Below are 27780 nucleotides of genomic sequence, written 5' to 3'. Positions count from 1 at the left end.
CTTCTCCCTTTCCATCTTGCAAGCGAGATAGTATCCGCTAAGCGCAACTCTGCTAGCGGAACTTCTCCCTTTCCATCTTGCAAGCGAGATAGTCTCTGCTAAGCGCAACTCTGCTAGCGGAACTTCTCTTTCCATCTTGCAAGCAAGATAGTCTACGCTAAGCACAACTCCGCTAGCGGAACTTCCCCATTTCCATCTTGCAAGCGAGATAGTCTCCGCTAAGCGCAACTTAACTAGCAGAACTTCTTTTTTCATCTTGCAAGCGAGATAGTCTCCGCTAAGCTCAACTCCGCTAGCGGAACTTCTCTCTTTCCGTCTTGCAAGCGAGATAGTCTCAGCTAGGCGCAACGCCGCTAGCGGAACTTCTCTCTTTCCATCTTGCATGCAAGACCGTCACCGCTGACCGCAATGCCATATACCAAGCTGCCTCTAGGTAGGTCCTCGCGACGTTGCCGGCCACTTATCATCAGCGGAGGGAATTCCGCCAGCGGTAATTCCCAAGGCAACTCTTCAATTTGACAACGACTGCAACGCGGCCCTGCAGTCAAAACATGGTCCTCAAGGACAGGTAGGGGGATGCGTCAATAGTCTTTCGACGGCCCTGATCAGGCATGTTGACCCCCGCCACTTGGGTATCAAAGATTGGGTTCGCTACCAAACACCCTCTGCTTAACGCAGCTCCCCTCAACAAATAATACACCGATGAAACAGAGGTCTATCTTAGCCAGGGAGTGGGGGACTCCCTAGGGGGCCTAGCAGGGGCCCACCCGGAAGGGTATAAAGCGTTTGCTCAGTAAGTCCATGGTTGACATCACACTGACGCTAATTATGCTTTTGCAAGACTGGCAGAAGCATCGCTTCGAACCGCTAGGCAACTCCCCAACCAAGATTGCCATCCTTGACTGGGAACTTGGGGGACTTGTACTTACATAGGCATTCGCAAGCATAATTAGCTATAATGAGCCACACTCATGCTACCGCTAGCGGTACCAACTCCTGCCAAAGGAGTGACCTACGGGAACACAGCCAAGCAGGCTACCGCTTGAAGCTCGACTTGCACCCAGATCACCTCTGACACGCCGCCACGCACCGCACCAAGATAGCACCAGAAGCTCCAGAAGCTGGGACTGAAACATATCAGTCCCACATCGAAAACATGGAGAAGATCAGCTCTCTCCTCACCTATAAAAGGTTCTCTCCTCTCTCCTCATTAATTACGCATTTAATACTTACCTACTGTTACTTTGTCAACACAAATACATTGACTAACTTAGGCATCAGAGAAGAGAAGACCGCCCAACGCGGTCTCCCTCTGACGCCCTCTGTATTTCGCTTGACAGGTAGGAGGAGCTCCAAAGAGTATCATAGATAGCGGTCCGCCCATCGGACCAGCGTTAGTAAAGGTTTAGCTACCGCTGAACTTTAAACATTATCAAGCCCAAACTCTAGCGACTTGTCCAATTTGTAATAGGGTTAGTCTTACAGATATTCTCGGAGATATCTTATTCATTGTATTATTCAGTTTCCATGTAACTCTCATATTCTCTGATTGTAACATTCTATATAAAAAGACCTCTATTATTAATGAAAGCACAGATCATTCTCTCTAAATTTCTTGTATTCTACAACATTATTCAATTTAAACCATTAGTTGTAAGGGTTAGTCTTAGTTGTAATAGGGTTATATGATCTAATGGTCTAGAATCAAAGTACAATCTTGACTATAATTTATGTGGATATTGATCCGCCCCGTTTTAAGAAAAATAACTAGCACGACCCACCAACTATGTGTGTGGAGAGAAGTTAAAAGTAGCAGGAAAACTTTTCGTACAACTATCACATTCTCTGCTTTTTTATTTTATTTTTTATTCTTTTGTTTTCTATATTACAATTTACTATATTATCTCTATTGATTAATTATATTTCATAATTTTTTAATATAAAAAAGTTAAATTAATAAAAAAAATTTCAGTTTTGGAGATAATGGTAGTATAGATAATGATAAATTGATAATTGTATTTTTGTTTGTAAAGACGGTAGAGGAAAACAGAAAAGGCAAGGGGCAATGTTTGTAATTATCGACATTGAGAAGGCCAATCTCTGTTTGTTGTTTACCCATACGGGGGTCCATACCCGTCGTCCCCTGAGCTGTCCTTCACTCTCAGACCTCTCTCTCCTTGTAACCTTCAATCCCAACTCAACCCTCCCTCCCCTCTTCTCCTCTTCTCTTTTCTTCACTACTCCTCTCTCATCCTCTTCCCCCTTCTTATTCCTCAGCTCTCAGACCTCAAATTAGGGATTTTTCCAATTAGGGTTAGGGTTAGGGTTTCTTAGCTCACCTGATCGATTTCTCTCTCCCTGTAATGCTCCAACGACCCTAGGTCCCAATTCGCGAACCAATGTACGGACACGCCCACCCCATGGACATGCAAAACCAGATCCCCGCCGGCGGCGGCAACGACGACGATGCGCCGGGCCCGGAGTCCATCGACAACGCCCACATTCACTACGAAGGCCACACGCTCGAGGACGGCGGGGTCGTCGTCGAGGAGGCCACCTCAGATGACGTTTACATTCACGGCGGAAATACCGACCTGGACATGGCTATTCCTTACGAGGGCTCCAGTCAGCTCACGCTCTCGTTTCGTGGCCAAGTCTACGTCTTTGACTCCGTTACGCCTGATAAGGTATGTATGTGATTTAGGGTTTTGTTAGCGAGGTTCTGTTTCATTGGAATGTGCTTGAATTGTGGAAATTGGAGTGTTAAGTGATTTTGAAAAGTAGGGGCATTTGTTGAATTGGATTGGAACTGCTATTTTTTTTTTTTAACCATCATGCGAGTGTGCTTATAGTTAATTTTCAGTCTGTATCCGGGGTGTTAGTGGAATGTGGTAACTAAAATTTTATGCATTTGGACTTCGTTTGAAGGTTCAAGCTGTGCTATTGCTGTTGGGGGGCTCGGAATCATCTTCTGGTGCCCAAGGTGTAGACATGACAACTCAGAATCAGAGGGTATGTTCTTAGACTGGAAAGCTTTCACATAGTATATTGTCATATTTTTGATTATGTTTTCATGTATTGTCGGCATATGTAGGCCATAACAGAGTTTCCAACAGGCTGTAATCAGCCTCATAGAGCAGCATCGTTAAATAGGTTTCGTCAAAAGAGGAAAGAACGATGCTTTGATAAGAAAGTCAGATATAGTGTCCGTCAAGAAGTTGCCCTCAGGTAATTTTTCTGCTCAAATTGCTGACTTAGTTGAGTGAAAGAAAAAGTTACAATGGTGCCATGTTTTCTTGTTGTTACATATTTGCATGTAACAGATGTTTAAAACTTGAACTTTTTTAACAATACAATATCATTCTGAGGACTTATGTCAATACTTGTTGGTTTACTCTTCCTTTCATTTGACGGAATTTTACTTTTGTATAATTAAATTCATTAAACCCCAAGTTACTTTAAGCAACTCTGAATTGTATGCACTTGCTGCTTGATCAATATCATTTCATGTAACTGAAGGGGGAAAGTATACGTCTTTAGTTTGATGAATATGGATCTTTTGATACTTATGTCAGATCTGTTTTTGTAGCGCATGAATAACTTTCTTAGTTGGATGACATTATCAAGGTGGAGAGAACAGAAAGAATATCTTAATTATAATAAGTGCAGACTTATATTGTGGTTTTCTTTATTGGTATGCTCTGTCTTTGTAGAATCCTAACGTATGGCAACTAGATTCATGTGATTGAATGTGCAACTACTTATCAAATTTTACCAACTAGAGCATCTCTCTTTTTAATTCATGCAAAACCTTCTTTTAACTTTGTACTCGACAATGAATTTGGAAAACCTTTAGCAGTTTAGTACTAAACCTATCCAAGTCCTGAAGCTTGAAGCTACGGGAAATATTTGTTCTTGTTCCAGAGTGTTTTGATAACTCATTAATCCCCATGAAAATGTTGCTCATATCTGTTTGCGGCAGCTTGTCAAATATGATGAATGAAAACATGATTGATTATGTAGTGAGGGTTTAGTCAGATAGTCTGGCCCATGGTTTACTCCCATGGCTTATGGGGTTAGAACCCCAAGGTAGATACATGACTATTTGCTAGAGTTCCTGCCTCCTAAAGATTTTCGGGTTTGGTGCTCGGTTCCAGTTTCAAATGTAGGTCTGCGAAATGATTTTGGGATTTCTGGGTATAAAAATTAAAGGGGAAATAAGGAGGGGAGATTAAAAACCAGTAAATGTAAGGTTATGGTATTAGGATATGCCTTTTAATGGTTAGTTCACATAACTAACGTCAGGTGTGCTTTAAGAAGTATATGACACTGTACTGTAATGAAGTATGATGTGTTGACTGAGATGGGTAATTTTATTTTAAAATGGTCACAAACTTATATCAGCCAACTGCTTATCATAGTACTTTTCAGCACAGTAATTCCAGTAAACCTTCAGTAGGAAGATGGCGGTTTATAATTAAAAGAAGAAAAATATTAGTCGAGGATGATAGGAATGGGTTCTAACAGGTCAATTCTGTGATATGGGCTCATAAACCTAGGTTTGGACTTCTACAGCGGCCAAATCGTATGGTTGCATTTCTCAATCTTGTGAAGCTTTGTGCTTTATGGGCCATTCAATGTTGATGTGTTGATATGCAGATCTCTCAACATATAAGATTGCAACATATAACCTTTTTTTCTTGCTCCTTATTCCTTTTCTTGTAGTTATATTTTTCTTTTTGTGCCTTTTCTGCATTGAACAGGGGAGCTGTTGAAAAGTTCCATTCAAAGAAATGGCTTGTCACTGACATTGTTGTCCTCTGTGTCTATGCTTCTTAGTTTAGATCTTAAGAAGTTATCTACCACAATAATTTGGGTTTAAGACATGGTTGATCATAGCTTGATTTTAGCAAATGATGAGCATCCTGCTTTCTTGCTTTGTTCTTGTGTTGCTCATTACTGCTCTACTGTATTTCTTATTATTTCTCTAGCTCTACCAATTCAATTTGTATTACAATCCATGCTTAGTTCATATATGAATGCCTTACCTCAGGATGCAGCGTAACAAGGGGCAATTTACTTCTTCCAAAAAGTCAGACGGAGATTACAGCTGGGGTTCTGGCCAAGAGTCAAGGCAAGATGACAGCAATGCAGAAACCTCGTGAGTATACTATAGAGTCCTTTTGGTTTTGTACTCCTTTATTTGCTGCCTTTTTCTCGAGGCTGTATTATATATTTTTATATTTTACCTTTATATTTTTGGTGGATCTTTCATGAGTTGCGACTTTTGTGTGCGTGTCTAGATGCACACATTGTGGAACAAGTTCAAAGTGCACACCAATGATGCGGCGTGGTCCATCTGGTCCAAGGTCTCTTTGCAATGCTTGTGGGCTCTTCTGGGCAAACAGGGTCGGTATCTCTTATGATGAATTGATTGCTTGATTTCTTTTGCTGCTTTGTTTCTAGAGAGTTGGTTTCTGAAGGTGTAAGAACTATTGGTTTTGTTTGTGTCCTCATCAATTACTAGACATTCCTTGGGCGTTCTGAATTTAGGGAGGACTGAGTGATAGTCTGGAACCGAGAATTTGGAGACTTTTGGTCTTCCATGTTGTCTGGTAATAACTAATAGAGTTGAGAATGCATTCTTGGCTCACGCAGTCTGCAACTGAGACTGTGAGTTGAATGCCAAGACATTGTGTCTTGGATGGTTTCTGCTTTTATGGAATGTGGTGGTGAAATGTCTGGATTTAATTATTATTATTATTATTTATTTATTTATTTTTACTTTTCTTCCATAGAAAATATACACGGGTAGATATATGTTGGAACGTGGAAGAGATGGTGTTGCATGGTAGCCTTAATTTGTGGATGAGCATATCCAAGTAGTTAGAATGTAATAACATATGCTGTACTCGCACTATTTGTTGTTGTGAGCAAATAAAACTTTTCATGCCTGAAATTCTCATGGGTATTAATTCAATTTGCATATTCATACAGACCTTTGCTCGCATGTGTTTCCAGTTGCATTACTACAGACATTTTTTGGCATTACCTGTAAATCTGCTTTCAGCTTATAATGTGCAACTACTATTCCTCTAGCAGAGACTTTGGTAGTTCTCACAATTGACATCACAAATTTTGCAGGGGGTTTTAAGGGATATTTCCAAGAGACCGCCGGGTCATTCTCTGGCTGCTGGAGAACAGGTCTGTTTATATCTCTCAGACATTTATCAGGGGATATATATTGTTGGTCACAGTCAATTTTTTTTATTTCCGCACGTGTAATTGTCATTACCCATTTTCATGCATTGCAAACAGGGTGAGGCTGAAGCTGATGACTCAGACACTGGAACGGCCATCGTTGTACACAATGCCGCAGATGCAGTTCCCTTATCTAATGGTGATAACAAGGCTTTAGTTGCTGAAACTTAGATCGTGTGGTTATAATGCCAGATTTGCCTCCGGCATTACAGTCAAGTAGGTTGGGTCGTATTTTTCATTTGGCTTATCCGATCTATGTACAGCGATAATAGTGCCTTGATCAATACAAGAAATAATCTATTTTTTTTTGTCTTTCCTTTTTTAAGGTTTTGGTACACTGCCCTGGGAGGACATAGACGTATTTGCAAAACCTAAACCATTTTATAATATCATGTATTCTCTTGGCACATGACCATTTCATCTGTTTTTAGCTGACCTGAAATACATTTCTGGTAATTTGATTGCTTGCTGAGTGCTGACAAGTCAAAAGGTCTGGCATAGTTTGTCTCTGTCGACAAAAGGACCACCCTGTAATGATCATCTCATGCGTATTGCGGATGAATGAAATGAAAAGTTGTATCTTTCTGGTTTGCTAGTTGCTCCTATGGGTAAGCTTGGAAAATGGAACCACCTTATTATCAGTCTCAAGCAATGACCAAATCATGTTTGCTCCTTAGGTGTGTTTTCTTTGGTTATGCATCTTGCATCTCTTAAGATATTGATTGTCGATATGATATAGGATTAGGATGTATTTCTAAACTGTGCCCACTGGTGATTGCGAGAAGGAAATGCCTACAATACTTAAATCTAGTAATTAAAAATGTACCCTAGCCTAGAGTAAGATGTCATACCAGATTTTGGAATGTTTTGTCTTTGCACTTTGATCATTTTGTTGACTTGACGTGACTTGGTTCTCTTCATTTGCTTTTCACAAATTGTTTGACTAATTGGACTGAATAAAATAGGGGACAATAATGCTCTTCGGACTACGCCTTTTCTCTGTTAGTGTAACATTGTGTTGTTAAACCACTATATTTAAATCGGTAAAATATCGTTTTAATGAAAATTCAACAAGATCGAATATTGTTTACTAATTCAACCGTATCAATGGATTGTTTAACATCACCAGAAGAATAATAAAAAAATTCCTTTAGCTAAGTAGAGCCCTAGGGTTTCTGAGCAGAGCGTGATGGCGGCGCGGTATCACAGGCGAGCTCTTGTCATGGCGGTAGGGACAGAGGGGAAGGAAATATCCATTCTAGGATCTTGGTGGCCGGTTTTGGTGCTGTCAAAACGGCACAGATCAACGACGTTTCCTGGGAAGCAGATCGACTAGGTACGTCGGGCTAATACTGATGTGATTGGGGTCTGGGTGGGATCCCTGTGCGGTCGTGGTGGTTTGTTTGGAAACGCAACTGTGGGTTAACGAGTCGGATTCAGAAGTTCTCTCTATTTTCCAACAGGTCGAGCGGCTTGCTAGTGTAGGTGAGCGGCGCTGACGGTTCTTGAGTTGTAGAATTCTTATTTTTGGCTTGTGTTGATTGCGATTGGTGGTGGATAGATTTGGGTTCGCCATGTAGATTTGGGTTCACCATGATTGGGCTTGACACTGATCGAGGTCGGCCGCCGGAAATGGTGGTGGCGGCGGTGGTGACAGGTTGGTAGCGATCTTGGGCTAGCCTCCTTCCTTGGGTTTGGGGCTCTTGGTCTAGGCCTCGGTCATTCTATTCAGAATTGGGCTAGGTTGGAGGGTGTCTTGACACCCTCATTCATTACTTAGTGGCTTGGGCTGGCCTGGTTCGAGAGTTTGACCTCCTTGGGTAATGGTGGACCTTTAAGGTCTATAAAGTGTTAGTCGTAATTCAGATCGTGGTTCTCCGGAATTGGTAATTATCTCGAGTTGGACTGGAGAAAGCGGCTTATGGATGAGGATTGACTCCTATTTGTTTGTTGGGAAGTAGCTTTTTTTTTAATACTACAATTGCATGCCTGGCGGATGGATGGTTAAAAGATAATTTTTTTCTCAGAAGACACGGTGTTGTTATTTATTTATGAGTTCGTTTTATGAGCCCGTGATAAAATTGACTTATAATGAGTTTACATTGTTTAGATAAGAGTTTTTTTGTCTTTAAGTATATGTTAGACTCTGATTTGTTGACTGGTCATCTAATGTTATGAACCTTTATTTAACAAAAAAAAAAAAAAAAAGATTGTTAACTATAAAAATGTTAATTGTTACCTGTTAATCGTTTTGTTCGTTGGTTCTTATTGTTCACACTACCAAATGCTACTCCAAAATAACATGGAAAATATGAAAGGAAGCAAATAGGAAATCACAAAAGTGATTGCACGTAAACAATCTATCAATGTAGTCAAAGGGACAATTATTTTGTCGATTGACTATATCCTAATTAGAATACCTTATCCACCTAAAGCTGGTCGTCGATTGGGTTGGTGAAGTACACTCTAATGTGCTAGACAGATAGAAAGTGTACCACATTTGGAGAACAAATAGAAAGTGTACCACATTTTGGAACAGATCATATGATGTGCCGATCCAACATTTTCCTTTTCCAAAGGAACGGTTTTCATTGATCAAAGTCAAAGGCCAAAATAAACATACGCCAAATAAAATTTGTAATCTAGTATCTTAAGCAAATCCTGCCCTTGGCAAATACTATTTAATCTTTGTCGGAAAAAAAAAAAAGAAAAAAAAAGACAAATACTATTCAATATTGATCCACATCATACTAAAACTTGCTTAAAGTGAGCATCTAGATTACCAGAACAACTCTGCTTTTCAAGACAAAATCATATTCTATTTACTAATATGCCGAGTGAAAAATTATGAGAAATTTTATTCACACACAGTATTAAATACATATTTCTTTTTTCATACACCTAACATTAGATTTTATGGGTATATTAAATTACCGAAAGAGACATTTATATCAAAAATAAAAAAATATATATCAAAGTATCCTTTATTCATAAGCCTTTTTTTTTTTTTTTGAATGTTCACCACCAGCCAAGTTGCGAAAGAGACATTTATATCAAAAATAAAAAAAAAATATATCAAAGTATCCTTTATTCATAAGCCTTTTTTTTTTTGAATGTTCACCACCAGCCAAGTTGCCATACACAGTACACTTTCCTCTGCATGGAAAAATAATGATACAAATTATAAATTTAGTACAACATCATTCTTGTGAGGCTTTGCCTTGATTTTTTATTTTTTATTTTTATCAAATAATTGCATTCATACAGAAGAAGTTACAAGCAATATTAATATTACAAACAAGGCCACTAATGGACCACTTATAGTAGTTCTAGTTGGAAGTGGTTTCATTCTTTACCTCACTACATTACACATCATGTCGTCTGCTTAGTATACAACATTACAAACATCAAAATAGATAAATTGGTGCCCCAAAGGCCAAGACAACTAAAAGGAGTTTATAAACAAAAAATTAACCGAAGATATTGACAATACGAAGAACTGTATAGTACTCTCTGATGCCAAATAAAGCAGTGTCCAGAAGAACTGGTGAGTGGCGAGGATACATGGGCGGTTCCTGTGCTAGTGCATGATGAATCAAAACAGTGGAAGATGTCATTCCAGGCACTGTATTGACCTCTATAACCAGCACCTCTCCACTATCCACGCTGACAAAGGCATCAATTCGTGAAAATCCTTCTAGTTCAAGAGTGTTTGCGATTGTTTCAACATGTTGTTTACATTTCTGCAAGGCTTCGTGGCTAGTGATAGATAACAGATGTAGAGTGAGATTGATGCCAGTCCCACCTTGAAATTTCTCCTCGAGTGATAAAATGTCACCAAGTCTAGAATCTCTAGCCCTAGACCCGTTCTTCAAAAAGGTATTAATAAATATTTACACTCCAAGCACCTAACATTAGATAGTGCTAAAAAGATCAATAGATAAATGGCATGGCCTATCCATGAATATTTTAACGTCCCAAGCCACCTTGGTAGCCTTAGAGATCCCAACTGCATCTGGTCAATAACCTTGCACACTTCCTTCGGCAAAATGAAAATGCTACTCCAGTAGACCTGAATACTGAACAACAAGGATCTGATAAGCTAAAGTCTACCCGCATAGGAAAGCCGTTTGCTAGTCCCAAATTCAACCCTGTTGTAATCTCATCAATGAAAGGCCTACGGTCTTTGGCTGTGAGTCTAGTAGAAATAAGGGGCACTCCAAGAGGCAATGTCCCTTCTTTGAAGCCAAAAAGGTTCTCAACATTGTGCTCAGTATCTTCATCCATCCGAAAAATGGCTTTTTGTCAGGATTTGCCATCAATCGAATCAAACTCTCTTTAATGACAGAGGCGGAAGGTAGAGAGCTGATTTGGTTTGGGGCTTCGGCTTACAAGATGAGCCAACCGTAGACTCATAACTGGTTTTTTAGAGAACTTCAGAAGAAACGATATAAAAGTACTTACCTTCTCCTTGGAGAGTCGAAGTGGGATTCCGTCCTCCCTTGCCTTGTGACCTAGGTATTCCATTTCGGGTTTCCCATACTTTATGTAAAAAGAACCCAGTCTTCCGTTTTGAAGCTCTTAAGAAACTCATGCTCAATAAGCCACTCAATATTTTATCACAAGATCGAAATAAGAAGGTGCTCGAAATTAGTTTATCATGGTTTCTAATATTGTATATCATTTGTCATTTCAATATATTTGATACTTGAGCCTTAAACTACGATGTGTGCTTTTTAAAATTCATTCAAGGAGTAAATGAGATCTGCACGTGTTAATCGTAGAAAGGTATTGATTGGGTCGAATGTACCTACTATGAATCAGACTAACAACACATACAATATTTACATTATATATGTGTGTGTGTGTGTGTGTGTATATATATATATACTATTATTAAGAGAACCCACTTTGTTAGCCAAAGTGGGTGCGAATTTACTTTTTAATATATGAGAGGTGTTATGGTAAATAGCAAAATATAAATATAAATAAAAATTCAGAAAAAAAAGGAAAATTCATGCAACTTTCTACAGATATAACTTCTCACATCTTACAGTTGTAATTTTTTTTTTCCTCCAAAAAATAAAAATAAGAATAAAACTGTTTAACACATGCATCGTATGTGTCAATAAAGACTAGTATATATATATATATATATATATATATATATATATATATATATATATATGTAAACTCCCGATACTTAAATTTCATGTAACTCAAGAGAATGACGCACTATATGTCACAGCCATCCCATTAAATGCCTACACGGCTACGCCTATCAAATGACACTTTTGTCATCAAATGGCAAATTTTATTTTTATGGAATGCAATCTCTAATTTTTCAAGCACATTCTTTGTACCTCATCGTCTTTGGGTCTAGAAATTAGAAACCAACAAAACGCACAGTTCTTCCCAACCATAACGGCAAACGGCAAACGGCAAACGGCAAGTACAACGATATCCACTTTGGATCAAACTGAAAAACTGCTAAGCTGGATGCGACTGCACATTTCCATAAATAGACTCCTCATAGTCCCAATTTGGTAATTTCCTCAAAAAGTCCATTCCACCTTCCGAACCCCAATCACTATTAATAAAATCTCCACCCCACGCCTTCAATCATCACCACCTGCCGTTCGATCACAGTGGGGCCCCATTCAGTTGCATCATTAATCACCCTCCACCACAAAAACCCCGGCATGTGACCCACGGGCCCCACACTCTTGCCCCCATCCGGCCAATCACAACCGCCCACGTAACCCTTGTACTTGATTAGCGTAGTCCTGCATTACACCGAATGGGTGCTCGTTTTGTGACAGAACTCACAGAAGAATATAAAAATGAAAAAGTACTTTGCTTTTTCATTTTGGATATTTTTTGAAAATTAAAAAAAAAAGGGAATATTACTCATTTGCGGCTCTCTAAGGAAACAGAGGAGCAGGCCCTGCAAATTTCTTAGCTATTTCTGTGTTAAAAACCTTTCTTTTTCCGTTTGATTTTCGAAGCTTCTTCTTCTTTCTTTCTTTCCATCTTCGGGCTTTCGTCTTTAGCTTTTTCGAGGAGAGAGTTAGGGTTAGGGTTTTTGTTTCAGAGAATTTGATTTATCGCGATGGAAGAGGTAGGGTTTTGAATTGGAAGAGAGGGGGAGGGGGGAGGGGGGAGGGAGAATCAGAAGATGGCGGCCGTGAATCCACAGCCTCTGCAAGCGCGTCGTCCGTACGAGGACCACGTGGCGGCGGGTTCGTTTCAGATGGAGGACGATGAGGGCGGCGAGTACGAAGACGGTGGCGGCGACGAGGCTATTATGGAGGAGGACGAAGAGGAGGTTCACGCGAGCTCGGCGGCTGCGGCGGCGGCGCGTGGGGGAGTGAGTGTGCTTACGGCGGCGACGAGGACTAGTGAGCTCACTCTCTCTTTTGAAGGCGAGGTTTATGTGTTTCCTGCCGTTACGCCCCAGAAGGTCACTCTCTCTGTTTCTTTCTTTGCTTTCACCTCTGTTTTTATTTATTCACTTTTCTTATACAGTAAAAAGAATTTTTCTTTTACTTTTTCTTACTGTGTTTAGTACTTGCAACACTGCAAAGAGTTGATTTGGGTTGTCAGAAGGGTCTTTAAACATGCTGCTGTACCATCCAGAATGAAAAGAGTACAGAGCTGATGGGATTTAAAGTTGAAGTTTATGATTAAATTATATTAAATTTTATATTATCTTATTTAAGATTAGGACTTTAGAATAGTGATGCTGTTTGGTTTTACCTGTTATGGCAATGAAACATAAATAGAAACAGTATGTATGCTCACAGATTCTCCAGTGACTCTGTGTTTAAACTTCAAACGCAATTTTTAAATTGAAGTATATTGTTTAATGCTGAAAATGTGGAAAGCAATATGGCTCCAAAAGTAATTGGTAGGAAGGTATGGTTCTAACTGTATACTCACAGGTCTAATGCTCATCCTATATTTTATCCTGCCATTTGCTTCTTATTCACTGACTAGTGGGGGCGTTGGATAATCCCTTTTGTCATATGAAACCAAGTTAATTGTTTATCTGTTTCTGTCCTCTGTAATTTGATGATTAAATTCACAGCCTTTTGTTTGATAATGCATGGGTTTTCTGGTTTGGATTATGCCTATTTTAAGAGAGGGCTTGAAAATTTGGGTTCTATACAACAGGTACAAGCAGTGCTATTGCTGTTGGGAGGACGTGATGCACCAACTGGCGTTCCTAGGGTTGAAATGTCTTACGATCAGAATACAAGGGTAATGCGTAGGTTGATGTTAATGAGACCACTTTGAATACATATTCTGTGCTTATGCTCATGTTTTGCCTTCCACATTCTTTAGGGTGTGGGGGACACCCCAAAGCGTTCGAATCTTTCCCGAAGAATAGCTTCCCTTGTTAGATTTCGTGAGAAACGGAAGGAGAGGTGTTTTGACAAGAAAATTAGGTACACTGTGCGTAAAGAGGTTGCACAGAGGTGAGATATATACAGGATCCTTCTTTCTTTCTTGTAACTAGTGCTTTGAGTTCAACCATTTAAAAAAAATTATAGGGTCATTTGAACTTGTTTTTTGTGCAAGTATGTTTGATGAAAAGGATAAAAGCTATTGTGAAACACCATTGCATTAAGATTTGAGTCCTGTGACTCCAATGGCTCAGGTTTTATGCATATGTATTCACACTGTTTTTCTATCCTTCTGCATAATAACAGGAATATTGGAAGATCATGCATTTTATTGTGCATGATATTATGGTGCTAATGATGTGCCCTTCTTGTTCTTATTATGCCAGAATGCATCGTAAGAATGGACAGTTCGCATCGTTAAAAGAAAATTCTAGCGGTTCTGGTTGGGACTCGGCACAAAGTTCCCTTCAAGATGGCACTCCTCGACCTGAAACTGTGTGAGTTCCAAGTCAATTTAGTTTTTCTTATATGGACTTGGATGATGTATGATATTGATTGAGATCAGTGAAATTCTTGTTGTATTGAGCACTCTTTCCTGGTTGTTCTGTGTTTTTCAGCTTACGAAGATGTCAACACTGTGGAGTTGGTGAAAATAATACTCCTGCTATGCGCCGTGGGCCTGCTGGTCCAAGAACTTTATGTAATGCTTGTGGACTTATGTGGGCGAATAAGGTTGGTTTATTTTGCTTTCATAATTGGATAAGATGCTCATTGCCGGAGTCATAAATGGGGCTCTCTCTCTCTCTCTCTCTATTTGATCATTGTTGTTTTAGGTGTAACTGCAATCATTTGTTCCCGTCTCTTCAAGCCATTTTCATTTTCTGTCACCATTTTGTTGATTGTACAGGGAACATTGAGAGATCTCAGCAAGGGAGGAAGGAACCTTTCCATGGACCACATCGAACCTGTATGTGCAGTACTTTTAGACATGTTTTCCCTTTTAGAAGTGAAAGAATCCATTTTCAAGTAGTTAATCAATGTCTTATATGTGTCTCCTTTGTGTCATGAGTTGGCTTGACTTTGTTGTTCCTTTTTTGCCCTTCCTTTTTTTTTTTTTTTTTTTTTTCAAAGACCCCTCCTTCTGTTGGTTGTCTTTGAGTTTTGTTTGGTTCCTATAACATATTTTGATTGCTGAGTATTGTGCACTTAAGAATCTTAGGTATCAGATGTTTTTGTGACAATGATCATATATTTGTGCTCTGCTGTTTCCTTGATGCTGCCATTTCATGATAGATCTATGTAATGAACAAAATGTGATCAGCAGGGAACACCACTTGAAATCAAGCCTTCAATAGTTGAATGTGAATTCTCCGGCAACCAGGATGGGCATGTATGTTTTTTATACCCACCTCCTAATGCTATTACTTCCTAGGTTAAGTGTGAAGCTTGTTATATATGCCTAATACCATGATGTGTGCAGGGAGCTCGTGAAGATCCTTCTAAATCAGTCATTGAAGGTTCCAATGATGCTTCTGTCAACCTGGATGTGGAAGTATGTTTACCTTTATGTTTACAATGGTGTTATCTTTGCCTATGCCTTTTGGTATATTGTTTTTACTACTGCTTGTCATGTAATTTAAGAAACTGTTGATCAACTGTTTCTTTCTCCTTGGACATGGATTAACTGTTTGCATTGGCCTCAAAAGTGCACTGGTTCCATTTCCTAGGTATAGCGGAATTTAAACTATTCATATGTGTATCTGATATGTTCACACCAAGAGTTCAGATTGCTTTGCAAGGTGATTGAAAAATTATCTCAGCATTAGGTTAACTAGCAAATGTTGTGTCTTGTATGTCTGTCACTATCTCTGTAACATGCATTACACTGCATTAGTAAAAGATGTCTTTGGAGCATCTGGGTTTTAGTGTCTGATTTTCAGATGGTGTCTAAGTCAACTTAAAGCTGATTTTAATGGATCTTGAAATGTGAGATCTTTTCTTCCTTTTTATTGCGTATTTCTAATGTAAAGCGAAGGATGAGAGGTCAATTGTTGGAGGAAAAATGTTCAAGCGATTTTAATTAGTTTACTCAAATGAATTTTCAGATGCTGGAGGTTATGAGATATCGATCAGCATATGGTGTAGGTTTTTGCAAGTGTCTCTGTAAATTGACTATAAACTTGCCATTCCCTCTTTCATGAATTCAAAAACTAAGTTAATATATTTGACACACTATTGCTTTAGTGGAAGTATGGATATATTTCCAGTCAGGATACTTTAATGTTGGGCTATAAGCATGAATTTCATCATCTCGCTTTTAAAGTTCCATGCTATCTCATTTTCCCTAGTTTGGTCAGGAAGACATATGTTGAGATAACTATCCATAAAACTCCCAAAAGTATTCCCTACTTGTATATATCAGCTGGTATTATCCATTAGTTTCTGTTGTGACTTTTTACATAATTTCATGCTGCAGAATTTTCAAGAATCTGCCGAGGATCTTACAAACACTTTGCCTATGGGAATTGTTTCCTCAACCAATGATGATGAGCAGGTATATTGTGCATATAAAAAATGACTACAGATTTTTTTGGTCATTACTCATGTATGGTTTTGGTCTTTGCCAATGTCAGTAAATTGTACCACACTACTTTAAAGAACTATGCTATACATGGATGACGACGACTCTTTGATGTAGAGTATCTTACACTGAAGTTTGGTATCTGCAGGAGCCTCTGCTTGAGCTCACTAATACTTCAGATACAGATTTAGACATCCCTACTAATTTTGATTAGAAGGTGATGAGTTGTTAGCTGATTGATGTCACAGGAGGTCTAGTTGGCACCTGGACCATGATGTCAATCTTAGTTTCTCTCATGCTCTTGTGCAAGATTCAGGCCGAAGTTATTGAACATATGAAGTAGTGGTATTTAGCGACTTCTGAGTTAATATATGCTAAGAACCATGACCGTCTGATTGCAATGATCTTGCGAGTGGAGGCGGCAAATTGCTACTTTCGGATGACATTTATTGATGTGGATATAAGTTGTTTGCCTTCTGTACAATAGTTGTTAGGAGATATAGCTGGGTGTCAAGCAGGCTGTTAAAAATGTGTAATTTGTTTAGGCCTATACTGATTGCATAGTATTGAAATGCTGCCTTTCAATTGTAGTAACAGTTGGTGTTGGGATGATAAGATGGTTTATGCTCGAATGAAAATTTATTTTAGGATCCGGTTCAAGGGAGACATAAATTTGCACATATTTTTACTCTTTATTAGCCTTTAGATTTAACTACATCTAATGGTTCTTATATTTTTAATAAGTGACGTGGCAATTGTGTAGGAATAAAGTTTATTTCTTTATTAAACATATAAATGAAAAAAGGATATTGAGAAAAAAAAAAAAAACACAATCCTGCATTACTGGAAGAAACAATTAGGCATTGTTTGCAACCGAATTAGTCGTACCATGATGTTTCTGGCTAACAATGACAAATCAATTTCTCTGCGACTCTCTCTTTTTCTTGTCTCTCGCTCTGTAGATATTACGCTCTCACTGATAGCTTGACCAAGGATTAGCAGTAAATGGATGAATCTGCCCTTGTATTTTATGCAATTGTTGTGGGAATGAGAGGTTCCAAATGTGAGGATATGTGAGTTGAAATTTTGACTAGATTATCATCGGAGAATTGGAAACATATGTATGCTTTGGTGCCATGACTTGAAAACTCAATTGCGGTGGTGCTAGGTAATCATGGAACACATACGGCGGAAGGCGGCCTCAATTGCGGTGTCTCTAGGTTGTTGTTTTCTTTTTTTTTAATTTCTTTTCAATTTTCTTATTTTTAATAAAGAAAATATGGTCTTATTTTTATATAAATTGTCACAATATGAACCATTGGATATAAGTAAATCTTAACTCTTTTGTGTACTTCATCTTGACCCTTTATGAAAAGGGCTCTAATCCTAAAGCTCTAGCTCACTGATCATCCCGCCAAAAAGGTCTTTCGCCTAGGTCAAAGAACAAACGGCGTCGTATTGTCACCCACCGCCATCTCGTAACCCATGACAGTCTCCGCTGCATTCAAGTCTTCCAAACTCATCTCCTGGAAATCGGTACCCTCTCTCTCTCCCCGTCCCCGTCATTTTCCGGTTTGTTTCTGACGGTGGCTGAATTCTTTGATTCCAGACCGGTCGGCTTCAGCAGACCTTAGCGGGATGCATAGAGCGCGCGGGGAAGAGCTTGCACAGCGGCAAGGTCTCCACGGTGAAGTTGTGGCCGGAGCTCGCCGGAAAAGGGAGGTACTTTGACTTTCGGTCAACTCTGATTCGAGCTTCGATCGAGTTCGCTGAGGATTCGCCTCTCTGCACCACTCTCTGTAAAGATGGGCTGAAAATCCCAACTGTTGAGCACTTGCTTTCGGCTCTGGAAGCTATGGAGGTCGATAATTGCAGGATTGAGATTGAGAATTCGGATTCCCAAGATGATTGCAGTGTTGAGGTTGGTACAGTTTGATTCTGATATTTGTGAATTTTGATTGTTACTGCAATTGGTTAGAGAAAAAAAAAAGTTTAAAGAATAGAAATTTTTAGCTAAAGAGCATACTTTAGAATGAAAACAATTTGATATAGGCAAGAAATGTGTGGAAGCAGGAATATGAGATTTGAATATGTTGTTTTGGATGTCTATGGAAAACCAATAGTTATTGATTATATGACAGGGAAACTAACCCTTCATGTTATGCAGGTTCCTATCTTTGATGGATCAGCAAGAGAGTGGGTGGAGGCGATAGAACAAGTTGGGCTGCAAGTCGCAACAGATCATCATGGTGACTGTTGTGAAAAGATGATAGCATATGTGAATGAACCGGTGCATGTGTGGAGGAATGATTCTTTTGTTGCTGCATTCCCATCAGAAGAAATCCGTATCACTTATGGGATTGACTTTCGACAGGTACTGGCTTGGAAATTGATGGTACTAATAGCATGGATGAGAGATGGCTATCAAATATCTATGCATTACTTTGTTGTTTTTGCAACTTCTTTTGTGAGAAATTGTATGCTAATTCATGGGGTTTGACCTGTCTGACTATTTATGCAGGTGCCAGCCATTGCAAGCCAGTGGTTTTGTGTGACTTCATTGGATAAATCTTTATATTCCAAGCAGATAGCTTTGTCAAGAACCTTTTGCATTTATGAGGAGGTCAGTGCTATATACTCCTTCATCAGTAGTATATTAGCAACAGTATTGTTGTATTAAACACTGATGGTAGAAAGATGCTCAAAGCAGTCTAAGTTTCCTCATATTGAGTGTTACAACAAACGTATCTTTGACACTGTGAATTGATTTGGTGATTTGTAGAGAAGCAAGCTGTCATATGAGCTTTATTTTAATAGTATCATTTTCTAATTTATTATATAGTTTTTTAATAGAACTGATTTCTTCTCAAACTACTACCTTCAATTTTGCATAACTGATATTTGTTTTTGTAGAGTGGAAATAAAGTTGGAGAGTTATTCCGATTTCTAATGTCAAATATCTCCTCCTTTCGCATAGAGAAGTGACCAAGATATTGTAGAAATTCGTTTAGACATCATTTTTCTCTTAGGCTGTGTCTAATGAACAAATAAGCAGACTAGACTCGAGCTTAATGCGTTCGGTCTGTTTTCTTAAGATAACTGAATAGACTTACTTTGGCATACCCATATTTACATAGTTTAGTCAGATGATGTTGAAGTTTCTCTGCTAATGCTTGACTTCATGTTCTAAAAGGTAGAGCGAATGCGCAATGCAGGACTCATAAAAGGAGGTTCATTAGAAAATGCAATTGTTTGTAGGTAAGAATGAGTTATTAAATGCTTATTTAGATTGAATAGTCACATTTGTTGAACAAAACTAGTCCGCTGACTATAAGGAAAAGACCATGTGATTATCTCCCCCAAAGCCTACTTTAGTGAACAGGCTGTGAGGGACTTAGCATCAAATTTTTTATTAAACCTGTTCAACTGATGCTTCTTTCAAATAAATATCAAACACGGTTGAACTCTACAAAACTTAAGAACTTTCCTCATAGAATGTGATAATTTGCACTTGCTTATGTGAGAATTTTCTGTCTAGAGTTTTGTAATTCATGTACTGCAACTCAGATTGATTTAAGTTGAAGTATACTTGATTTAGGCAATGACATTTGAATTGGGCTGACCTGACTTAACAGTTTGGTTTAATTTTATGTCTATAAAAGTCAGGAAGAAAATGTTTCAAAGAGTGGGTATCTATTAGGTTTGCTTTGGGAGAAATATCAAATTGATATGCCAACCTCAATTAGTACCTTGTTTTCCCATTTGGTTTTTCATAGTACACCTACTCTTATTTTCCTTTTGCAGTGCTAGTAAAGGTTGGTTGAATCCACCACTTCGTTTTCAAGATGAACCTTGTCGTCATAAGGTCTTGGATCTTATCGGTGATGTTTCGCTTTTTGCAAGATGCGGTAGCCAAGGGCTTCCCGTGGCACACTTAGTGGCTTACAAGGTTTGTATTGATTACATCAGGTTATTTCATGATTTTGGGTAGACTAGAACCAAATGGTTATGAGATATGCAATAAAGTTGCTATTTGTTTCTTTGCATGTCACACAGGGTGGCCACACACTGCATTCTGATTTAGTTCGCCGCCTATCAGGAATGATCTAAAAGGAATCTCGTATTACCTCTGCTACTCTTGAAGTTATTGTAGAAAAGTAGTACATCTTCCCCATTCACAGCTTGTACAGGAGAAATTGGCTTAATAAAAATGAAGTAATGGTGGTATGGCTTAAAGTTATACTCTTGAATCTTGATCGAGCAAAACTTGCAGTGATGATATACTGAAGTTGATTTAAAAATTCTTGTCGCTTCAGCGAGGGAACTAGGGGAGAGTGGGAGACAATGTACCAATGATCCCCATATGACGTGTGTTAGCTATGCTAGTTGTGCATATTAATATTATTATTATTATTTACCTTTTCTTGTCAAGAAGGCTGAGCATTTGAATGATTAGTTCTGCAAATCATACTTGAACAAGCCAAGCAGTTAATCTTCATTTAACACAATATAAGTCATGTAACAATAATAAGTCGAAGCATTTTGTACCATAAAATGAACGGCTTCAACTTAAAAGATTCTTAATCAAAAAAAAAATATTGTGGCTTCCACTCACCTATAAAAAACTATAAATCAGAAGGCATACCAATGCCAAAGAAAGAACTCCAATTGATAGGCAACTTTCATTACGTTTCTCTGCCTTGCTTTTCTTCTTCCTTTTCCTTTTCTCTGTTTTCTTCTTGGCAGCTGCAGCTTCCTCAACTCTTTTGGCCTCCATGTCTTTCGGCATCAAACCAACTCTCATGAGGTTTTTCTTCGGTTGTAATTGCAGCTTCCTCAACTCTTTTGGTCTCCACGTCTTGCTCCTTCTCAGACTCACTTTTATGAGGTTTTTCTTCAGATGTGATTGCAGTTGCAAGTGCCTTTCTTTTCTTCTTGTGCCTTCTCTTCTTGGCAGTAGCAGATTCCTCAACTCTTTTGGCCTCTATGTCTTGCTCCTTCTCAGAACTGCTTTGCGCATCAGACGCATCATACTCACTTTCATGAGGTTTTTCTTCGGTTGTAGTTGCAGGTTCCTCTACTCTCTTGGCCTCTATGTCTTGCTCCTGCTCATTTTCTGATTCTTCAACAAGAAGAGAAACTTGTTATATCCTTCAATTCTTATGGATTCAGCTTTCTGCCTCTGTGCTTGGTTTTCTGTCTCGTTGGTTGCTTCTGCATTCAATCCATTCTGCTTTGCCTTAGTAAGCTTTTTTCTTCTTAATTGTAATTTATCTTCAGTAGCATCATTACTGTTCTTTGCCTGGTCCATAGTAGTATTTGCCTTTGAAACTACTAGGTTCTCCTTCATGTTCATTAAATCTGCAAATTCATTAGTCTCAGGGACATCGTTGATATTATTTCCTTCCTGAACAGGAACACTAGTAGTCACAGTACTACAGTAGTAGTAGTACTAAGAACAATTGCTTCAGTATTTAACTCTTCCTGCTCTTCTTCCCCAATAACCTCATTTCCTCTTGCTCCAGATCTTTCATCATAATTACTCTTTGCCTGGTCAACAGTAGTCTTTGCCTCGGAAACTACTGCAATCTCCTTGATGTTCATTACACCTGCAAATTGATTGGTCTCGGGGACAGTGTTGATGATCTTATTTATTTCCTCAACAGGAGTAGCAGTCACAATAGCAGTACCAGGAACAATTTTGGCCTCTGCATAACTGCATTGTTGTTGCCTTTGTTAATCTGACTACACATAACAGTGGCTCGAGTATTCTTTTCCAAATCCAACTCCACATTATTGTTCACCTCTTGATCATTGGTTTTTGTTTCCTCTGAGTAGGATGGTATCCTGATAGGGAATTGTCCAATGAAAAGAGATATCTTTTCCGAACCGGTACTACTGGAGACAAATGTTACAGCAGCAGGTTGATCCATATTACTCACTGGCGCCATCTTTAGGATTTGTACTGGCACCATCTTCGCAACAGGAAAAGGAGTTGTATCCGATTTGCCAAGAGATTTCGAGGCTTGATGAGACTGCGAACCCTGTTGATGGCAACTTAAGTTAGACTTTTTAGATGACACCATCTTTCCCCGAGCAAGAAGTTGCCTATTATGACACCCGGTTAATTTCAGATTTTGAAATTACCTTGGTAGGTTTCTGAACTGACAACAATATAAGTAGTTCATGTTGCTTCAAGAGGCATTAGGGGGAAAAAAAGTTGGAAAAATAAATTAACAGGATTTTCTCCATATTCAAAAACAGAAAGAATCAAGAAAACCTCAAATGGCAACGAACATACAAAAAGAGGTTGTTGATTGTTGTACTTCAATATCAATAACTATTTCAAAGGCTTCGCTCTTTTTTCCTTGGCATTTTCTGTACAAATGGCCAGATCAATTGAACTGCTATTTCAAGTAAAGATTAAGTTGAAAACCACAGACAATCTACACGAATTAGAGTGAAGTCCTTAGTCGTTTTAGACTTAATAAAGATTGTTTGTGTTCTATACACAGTAGACCTTGGCTCAGGTCGATTTGGTGATAAAATCAGCATATAGCCTATTGTAAGTTTTTACTTCTGTGGCACTAAATAACAAAAGATAACTTCGGTATACGTCTCTAAAGTTATAATCCCAAAACAGTCTTCAGGTGATAAAAAGCAAGTTCCATCTACCTAGTTAACTAGCCACTAGCTAGCTAGTAGTAATATATATATATATATATATATATATATATATATATATAGAGGGAGGTTTTGAAGAGGACGTCTGCAACCCAGAAAAAGTGCGGACATCCCTCTTCCGGCATCGAGAAGGCGGCGATGGCTGAGCTGCGGTCGCCGGACGAACCCTCTGGACATCCCGGACCAGTTTGCAGTTGGGTGGACTCGCCAGCTACCACTTTTCAGTCTACTTTGATCAGACTACCACTTTGCAGTCGACCACGATGCCCAGACCTCCGATCTCGATCTCTTTGGCCTTCGTCTTCACTACAAACTGGTCTGGGATGCCGTTGGCCTTCATCCGGTAAGAGGCGCGCCTCTGTCGGAGCTTGATCGTGGAGAAATGCCGGATGTCCGCACATTTTCTGGATTGCAGACGTCCTCTTCAAAACCTCTGTGCGTGTGTGTATATATATATATATATTTTTTTTTTATTTATTTTTTTTTTTTTTTTATTTTGGGTTTTCAATTTCATTATATGAGTTGATTTTTTCTCTTCTTCGTGTCTGGTTGTAACTCTATTCTTTTCTATATGAATTGTAACTTGTAAACAACGAACTTAATTAGTAAGAATTCGCTTTGATCTCGCTTTCCTCCAGAGAAAATATCCCATTGTATTGACTGATTCTAAAGACACCATGTCATACAAATTAAAGTCCAGTTAGAAATGTACTAAACCTCAAGCATATACGTGCCAGGAACTGCCATAGGAAACAGTCGTGCAATAGTACAATCAATGGTAGAGAGTGAAAATGATGTAGAACGGATGGCATTCCTAATCGAAGAACAATTCGATCGTGCAAAAGGAGGAAAACCTAAGTTACTATTGCAACTTTCGCATTTGGTGTCCGATTTGATCGTGCCATAGGTTTCCGGAAAGGGAATCGCGCTAGGAACAAAACACGTGGCTAGGCCATGATGTGTGGGCTTTTTCGGGCTTTCGGGGTCGTAGGGCCTCAAAAATGCAATTTACTGTTTTTCAGAATTTTCGGTTTCCTAGTTTGTTTTGGGTTTGTTTTATTTTTACCCGTAGGCTTTAGGGTTTCATTGTTAGTCACCCTAGGGTTTCTTTTCTCATATATAAACAGCCTTAAGCAGCTGCAGAATTTATTTTTCATCTTTTATCAATCAAATAGAGAATTTTTTTTTTTTATCTCTGGTGGACTCCAGAACTCTTTGTTTAGGTTTATTACTTGTAAACCTAGGTTACTGTTCCGAATGCGTCAGAAAATACAGCTAAAGTTGAGAGTAAGATTGTAAACAGTATGAGTTAAGTTGCATTTGCACAATAAACACAAAGGTTATCTGTAGGCAATTCAAAGAAAACTTTTCTTCTGATCGATGTAGGCAATAACATATATACTTATATGAACTTAATCGATTTACAGCATACAAGAGCAACATTTTTCTTTTTCCTTTTCTTTTTTCCGTTTTAAAAGCATACTTTTATGGTGTTATCATCACAATTATATGATGGCCATATAATAGTAAGAATAAGATGCCATAAACACATATTTAGAATGAAAATAGTACTAAAGTGTCAACAATAACCAAGTATTCAACTGTTACTACAGAAATATTGATTTTATAATAACTACAGAAACTTAGAGTTTTTTCTTAGAGCAACATGAACTTGAGATATTGGGAGAAACTAGGCTTGGCAACGTGCGAGTATAGTGCGGGTACCGTGCGGGTTATTAACGGGCCGGGTTCTTAACGGGCCAACCCGGTAAGAACCCGTTAGCTTAACGGGTTTTACGGGCTAAACCCGACGGGTTTGCGGGTTATCCGTTGGAACCCGTTAAAACCCGTGAATATAATTTTTTTTTTCCCTTTCAAACTCATTGAAACCCGCAAACCCGTAAGCCCAAAAGCAGTTTTTTTTAATTTTTTTTTTTTACTATTTTTTTTTTAAAACTCAATTAATAGACCCTCTGCTGTTTCTTCTATTGTGCCCAGTAACCTTTCTCTCTCATCATAATCATGGATCTTCCCTGCTTCTTTCTTCTTCCTTTACTTCCTCCCTAAAAACAAAGCAAAACCATCGTTTTGGTTAATATCCAACATGGTATGCAGGTTGCCAGGTTATACTATCATTCATTCATTCTGAACATATCGAACCCAAACCCGAAACCCAAAATACTCTTTAGCTAACTATGCCAAAACAACCAGAACAAGAGAAACAAAAACTTTATACAACTCAAAACACTGTGTAGCAGCACATACCCATCAAGCAAAGCACACTCAGAAACACAAATTAAAACCCAATGTGATCAAAGTCCCATAACACCAAAACCATTCCTACCAAAGCAATTGAAGCAAAAACGTGACATACCCACTATTGAAAACCCAACATGGTATGCAGAATGTCAATTAGCTAATCACCTCAGTAATCTTCAATCAATAAACAGACCCAAATTGAATACAATGCAAATGAGATTGCAGAAATAAAACCCAGATCACGAATGAAGCTAGAAGCGGATTAATCAAAGCAACCTTAATAAATAAAACCCAAAAGTGGATTAATCAAAGCAACCTTAACAAATAAAACCCAGAAGCGGATTAATCAAATTATCAAAGCAATAAAGACAGAATATCTCAGCTCAGATTTCTTTCGTAGAAGATGAACATGAACTAATGAAGGTACCTTGTTTCAGAACTTGTTTCCAAATTCCAATCCCAGCTCAGATCTCTCTTGGTCTAAAATTGTGGATGAAGCAGAGAGAGACGTAGCGTGGAGGCTAGTCGGCTATCTCGAAGTTATTGTTGGATAACTTGGATTGCTGAAAGAGAGCAGAGTAGAAAGAGTTTTAATTTTGAGAAATGATTTAACGGGTTCCAATGGGCCTAGCGAGTTTAGCACGACCCGACCCGTTAATTTACGGGTTTTTAGCGTGCGGGCTTTTTTCAGCACGGATTAATAATTGAACGGGTTCGTACGGGCTTTTAGCATGCGGGTTTCGTGCGGGTTAGCGGATAACGGGGTCAAATGCCAGGCCTAGGAGAAACTAATATCACTACGTATATTTGGAGGACACATTCTAGGATTGGATTTCATTGTCCTTTATTATTAAGGATTAAGGATTGTCCCTTTCTTTGACCTTTATTAATAAGGATTTAGTAAACTAATTGTTGGCAATTAGGATTTAGTTTCCTTGATAAATGAGGTTTTCAAAAATAAAAGTTACACGTTTTTCCTTTTTTCCATTTTTGAAAGCATACTTTTAGAGGTAAAAATGGCCAAAAACATATATTTAGAATGAAAATAGTACTAAAGTGTACAATAACCGAGTATTGAAACGAAATATTGATTTTATAATAACTAAACTTAAAAGTGTATTTATCTATTTATTTTTGAATCAAGCCAGACAACTTTCATTCAACTCAAGCCAGAACGGCACGGATACATACCTTCCCTTACCATCTATGGGCAAGTCTAGGACGTGGCATGCTAGCACCACTCATTAGACAATCAATGCTCACAAATGAAAGCAAGCCTATAACTATGAAAAATCTAGAACACAGTACATAGGCATAATTCAACGAAAAACTAAAATCTCTCCTTGCCATCCAAGTTAGGGCTAGGAGGTTTGGCTAGGTCCAGCCTCGTGGATCCCAAATTCGAAATCCTATAGAACCTGATCCCAAAATTTTGGGCTTCAAATTCAGATTTTGTTTTTGCACCTAGAAGAAATTGGACACCCTAACACAATTGGGCCCCCAAAGTGATTTGGGCCACCCAATTGATCTGGGCACCCAACCCAAACTGGGCTCGCCCATTTTTGCACCGGTTATGGTCAACGTTGCCACTGCCGTCATCGTCGCCCGTACAGGAGTGGAGCACCCAAATTGCTTCATCGCCCCTCCTTGAGACTGGATGCCTTCAATAGCATTTATAAGGCAGAGAAAGCTTCTACCGTGCCAATCCACAGCCAGCATCGAACCGTCGAGCCGCTGCCGGCTAGCAAAACCAGTGATGCACTTCAAGCCCAGCACCAAGCCAACATCTTGATTCTTCCATGATTGATTCACCATCTGCCTCCAAGCGAAGCCCACCAAGGCTGGTAGCCGCTTCGCCCAGTTCGCTGTTGTCAATACTAGGTCTTGACACAGGCGACTACTCCATGAATTACCACCCACGTCCGACCTAGATTTGAGTCGAGCTCGGCACGGCCTCATCCGCCATGGCCATTCACGCTCTCTCCCAGCTTTGAGTCTGAATGAATTAGACCATCTATCATTCTCACATGCATCATTGATGCCATTTTGACGAGAGATAGAAGTGGTGATGCAGGTTTTAGGGCAAAATTGGTTGGCCGTCGCACAAGATCGATGATTGAGGGCCATCAGCAGATGGCTTAGAGAGGAGGCCAATGCTGGCCACTATTGCTGGAGTGCAAAGCTTTGGGGGTTAGTGTTTAGGTAGAGGCGAGCCATTTTTTTTTCACAATATCTAAATCTTATTAAAACCCCACATTGTGAGACAACCATTTCATATTAATAACTTAAAAGTGTATTGAGCACAACATGAACCTGAGATATTGAGAGAAACTAACATCACTACGTGTACACTACTCTTAATTTGAGGAAGAATACTTTTGTTGGAGGACGATGGTATCCTCATAGGCAACTCTCCAATGAAAAGGGATACCTTTTTAGAAGCATCAACACTACTCATTAGTGCCAACCTTAGGATTGGGAATGGCACCATCCTCGCAATGGAACAGATAACCCACAATAAGTTTTTGTTAGGAACAAAATGGTTAGGCATAAATGCTAATATGCTCTATGTCATAGTTATCAATT

The 27780-nt window shown here is 38.9% G+C and overlaps 3 protein-coding genes across 7 annotated transcripts; all 3 read left to right on the top strand.

Annotated features, from left to right (window-relative positions):
• Positions 1 to 2116: 2116 nt before the first annotated feature.
• Positions 2117 to 6724, top strand: LOC112179722 (GATA transcription factor 25). 2 transcript variants are annotated; one of them, XM_024318195.2, is made up of 8 exons: positions 2117 to 2687; positions 2929 to 3012; positions 3095 to 3228; positions 5054 to 5161; positions 5304 to 5409; positions 6145 to 6204; positions 6319 to 6477; positions 6588 to 6724. In XM_024318195.2, exons 1-7 carry the CDS (start codon positions 2400 to 2402, stop codon positions 6430 to 6432), a joined length of 894 nt encoding a protein of 297 aa, XP_024173963.1. In that variant the 5' UTR covers positions 2117 to 2399; the 3' UTR covers positions 6433 to 6477; positions 6588 to 6724. The 2 variants fall into 2 exon arrangements, with proteins under 2 accessions (XP_024173963.1, XP_040367730.1); XM_040511796.1 differs by having other exon boundaries at positions 2119 to 2687; positions 6319 to 6724.
• Positions 6725 to 12134: 5410 nt separating this feature from the next.
• LOC112179725 (GATA transcription factor 24) lies at positions 12135 to 16923 on the top strand. 3 transcript variants are annotated; one of them, XM_024318199.2, is made up of 10 exons: positions 12135 to 12724; positions 13438 to 13524; positions 13609 to 13742; positions 14057 to 14167; positions 14288 to 14402; positions 14578 to 14637; positions 14995 to 15060; positions 15151 to 15222; positions 16147 to 16224; positions 16400 to 16923. In XM_024318199.2, the coding sequence occupies exons 1-10, from the start codon at positions 12440 to 12442 to the stop codon at positions 16463 to 16465; spliced, it is 1074 nt and encodes a 357-aa protein (XP_024173967.1). In that variant the 5' UTR covers positions 12135 to 12439; the 3' UTR covers positions 16466 to 16923. The 3 variants fall into 3 exon arrangements, with proteins under 3 accessions (XP_024173967.1, XP_024173966.1, XP_024173968.1); XM_024318198.2 differs by having other exon boundaries at positions 14992 to 15060; XM_024318200.2 differs by having other exon boundaries at positions 14992 to 15060; positions 16304 to 16444.
• Positions 16924 to 17317: 394 nt separating this feature from the next.
• LOC112175767 (probable UDP-3-O-acyl-N-acetylglucosamine deacetylase 1, mitochondrial) lies at positions 17318 to 20548 on the top strand. Of its 2 annotated transcripts, XM_040511224.1 has the most exons (8): positions 17319 to 17471; positions 17628 to 17787; positions 17861 to 18172; positions 18419 to 18625; positions 18773 to 18874; positions 19445 to 19509; positions 20056 to 20200; positions 20308 to 20548. In XM_040511224.1, the coding sequence occupies exons 2-8, from the start codon at positions 17737 to 17739 to the stop codon at positions 20359 to 20361; spliced, it is 936 nt and encodes a 311-aa protein (XP_040367158.1). In that variant the 5' UTR covers positions 17319 to 17471; positions 17628 to 17736; the 3' UTR covers positions 20362 to 20548. The 2 variants fall into 2 exon arrangements, with proteins under 2 accessions (XP_024169277.1, XP_040367158.1); XM_024313509.2 differs by having other exon boundaries at positions 17318 to 17787.
• The last annotated feature ends 7232 nt before the right edge of the window (positions 20549 to 27780 follow it).

This window comes from Rosa chinensis, chromosome 7, assembly GCF_002994745.2.
Source record: "Rosa chinensis cultivar Old Blush chromosome 7, RchiOBHm-V2, whole genome shotgun sequence".
Lineage (NCBI taxonomy): Eukaryota > Viridiplantae > Streptophyta > Magnoliopsida > Rosales > Rosaceae > Rosa > Rosa chinensis.
The sequence above is the reverse complement of the archived record's forward strand: the minus strand, read 5'-3'. Positions and strand labels throughout refer to the sequence as shown.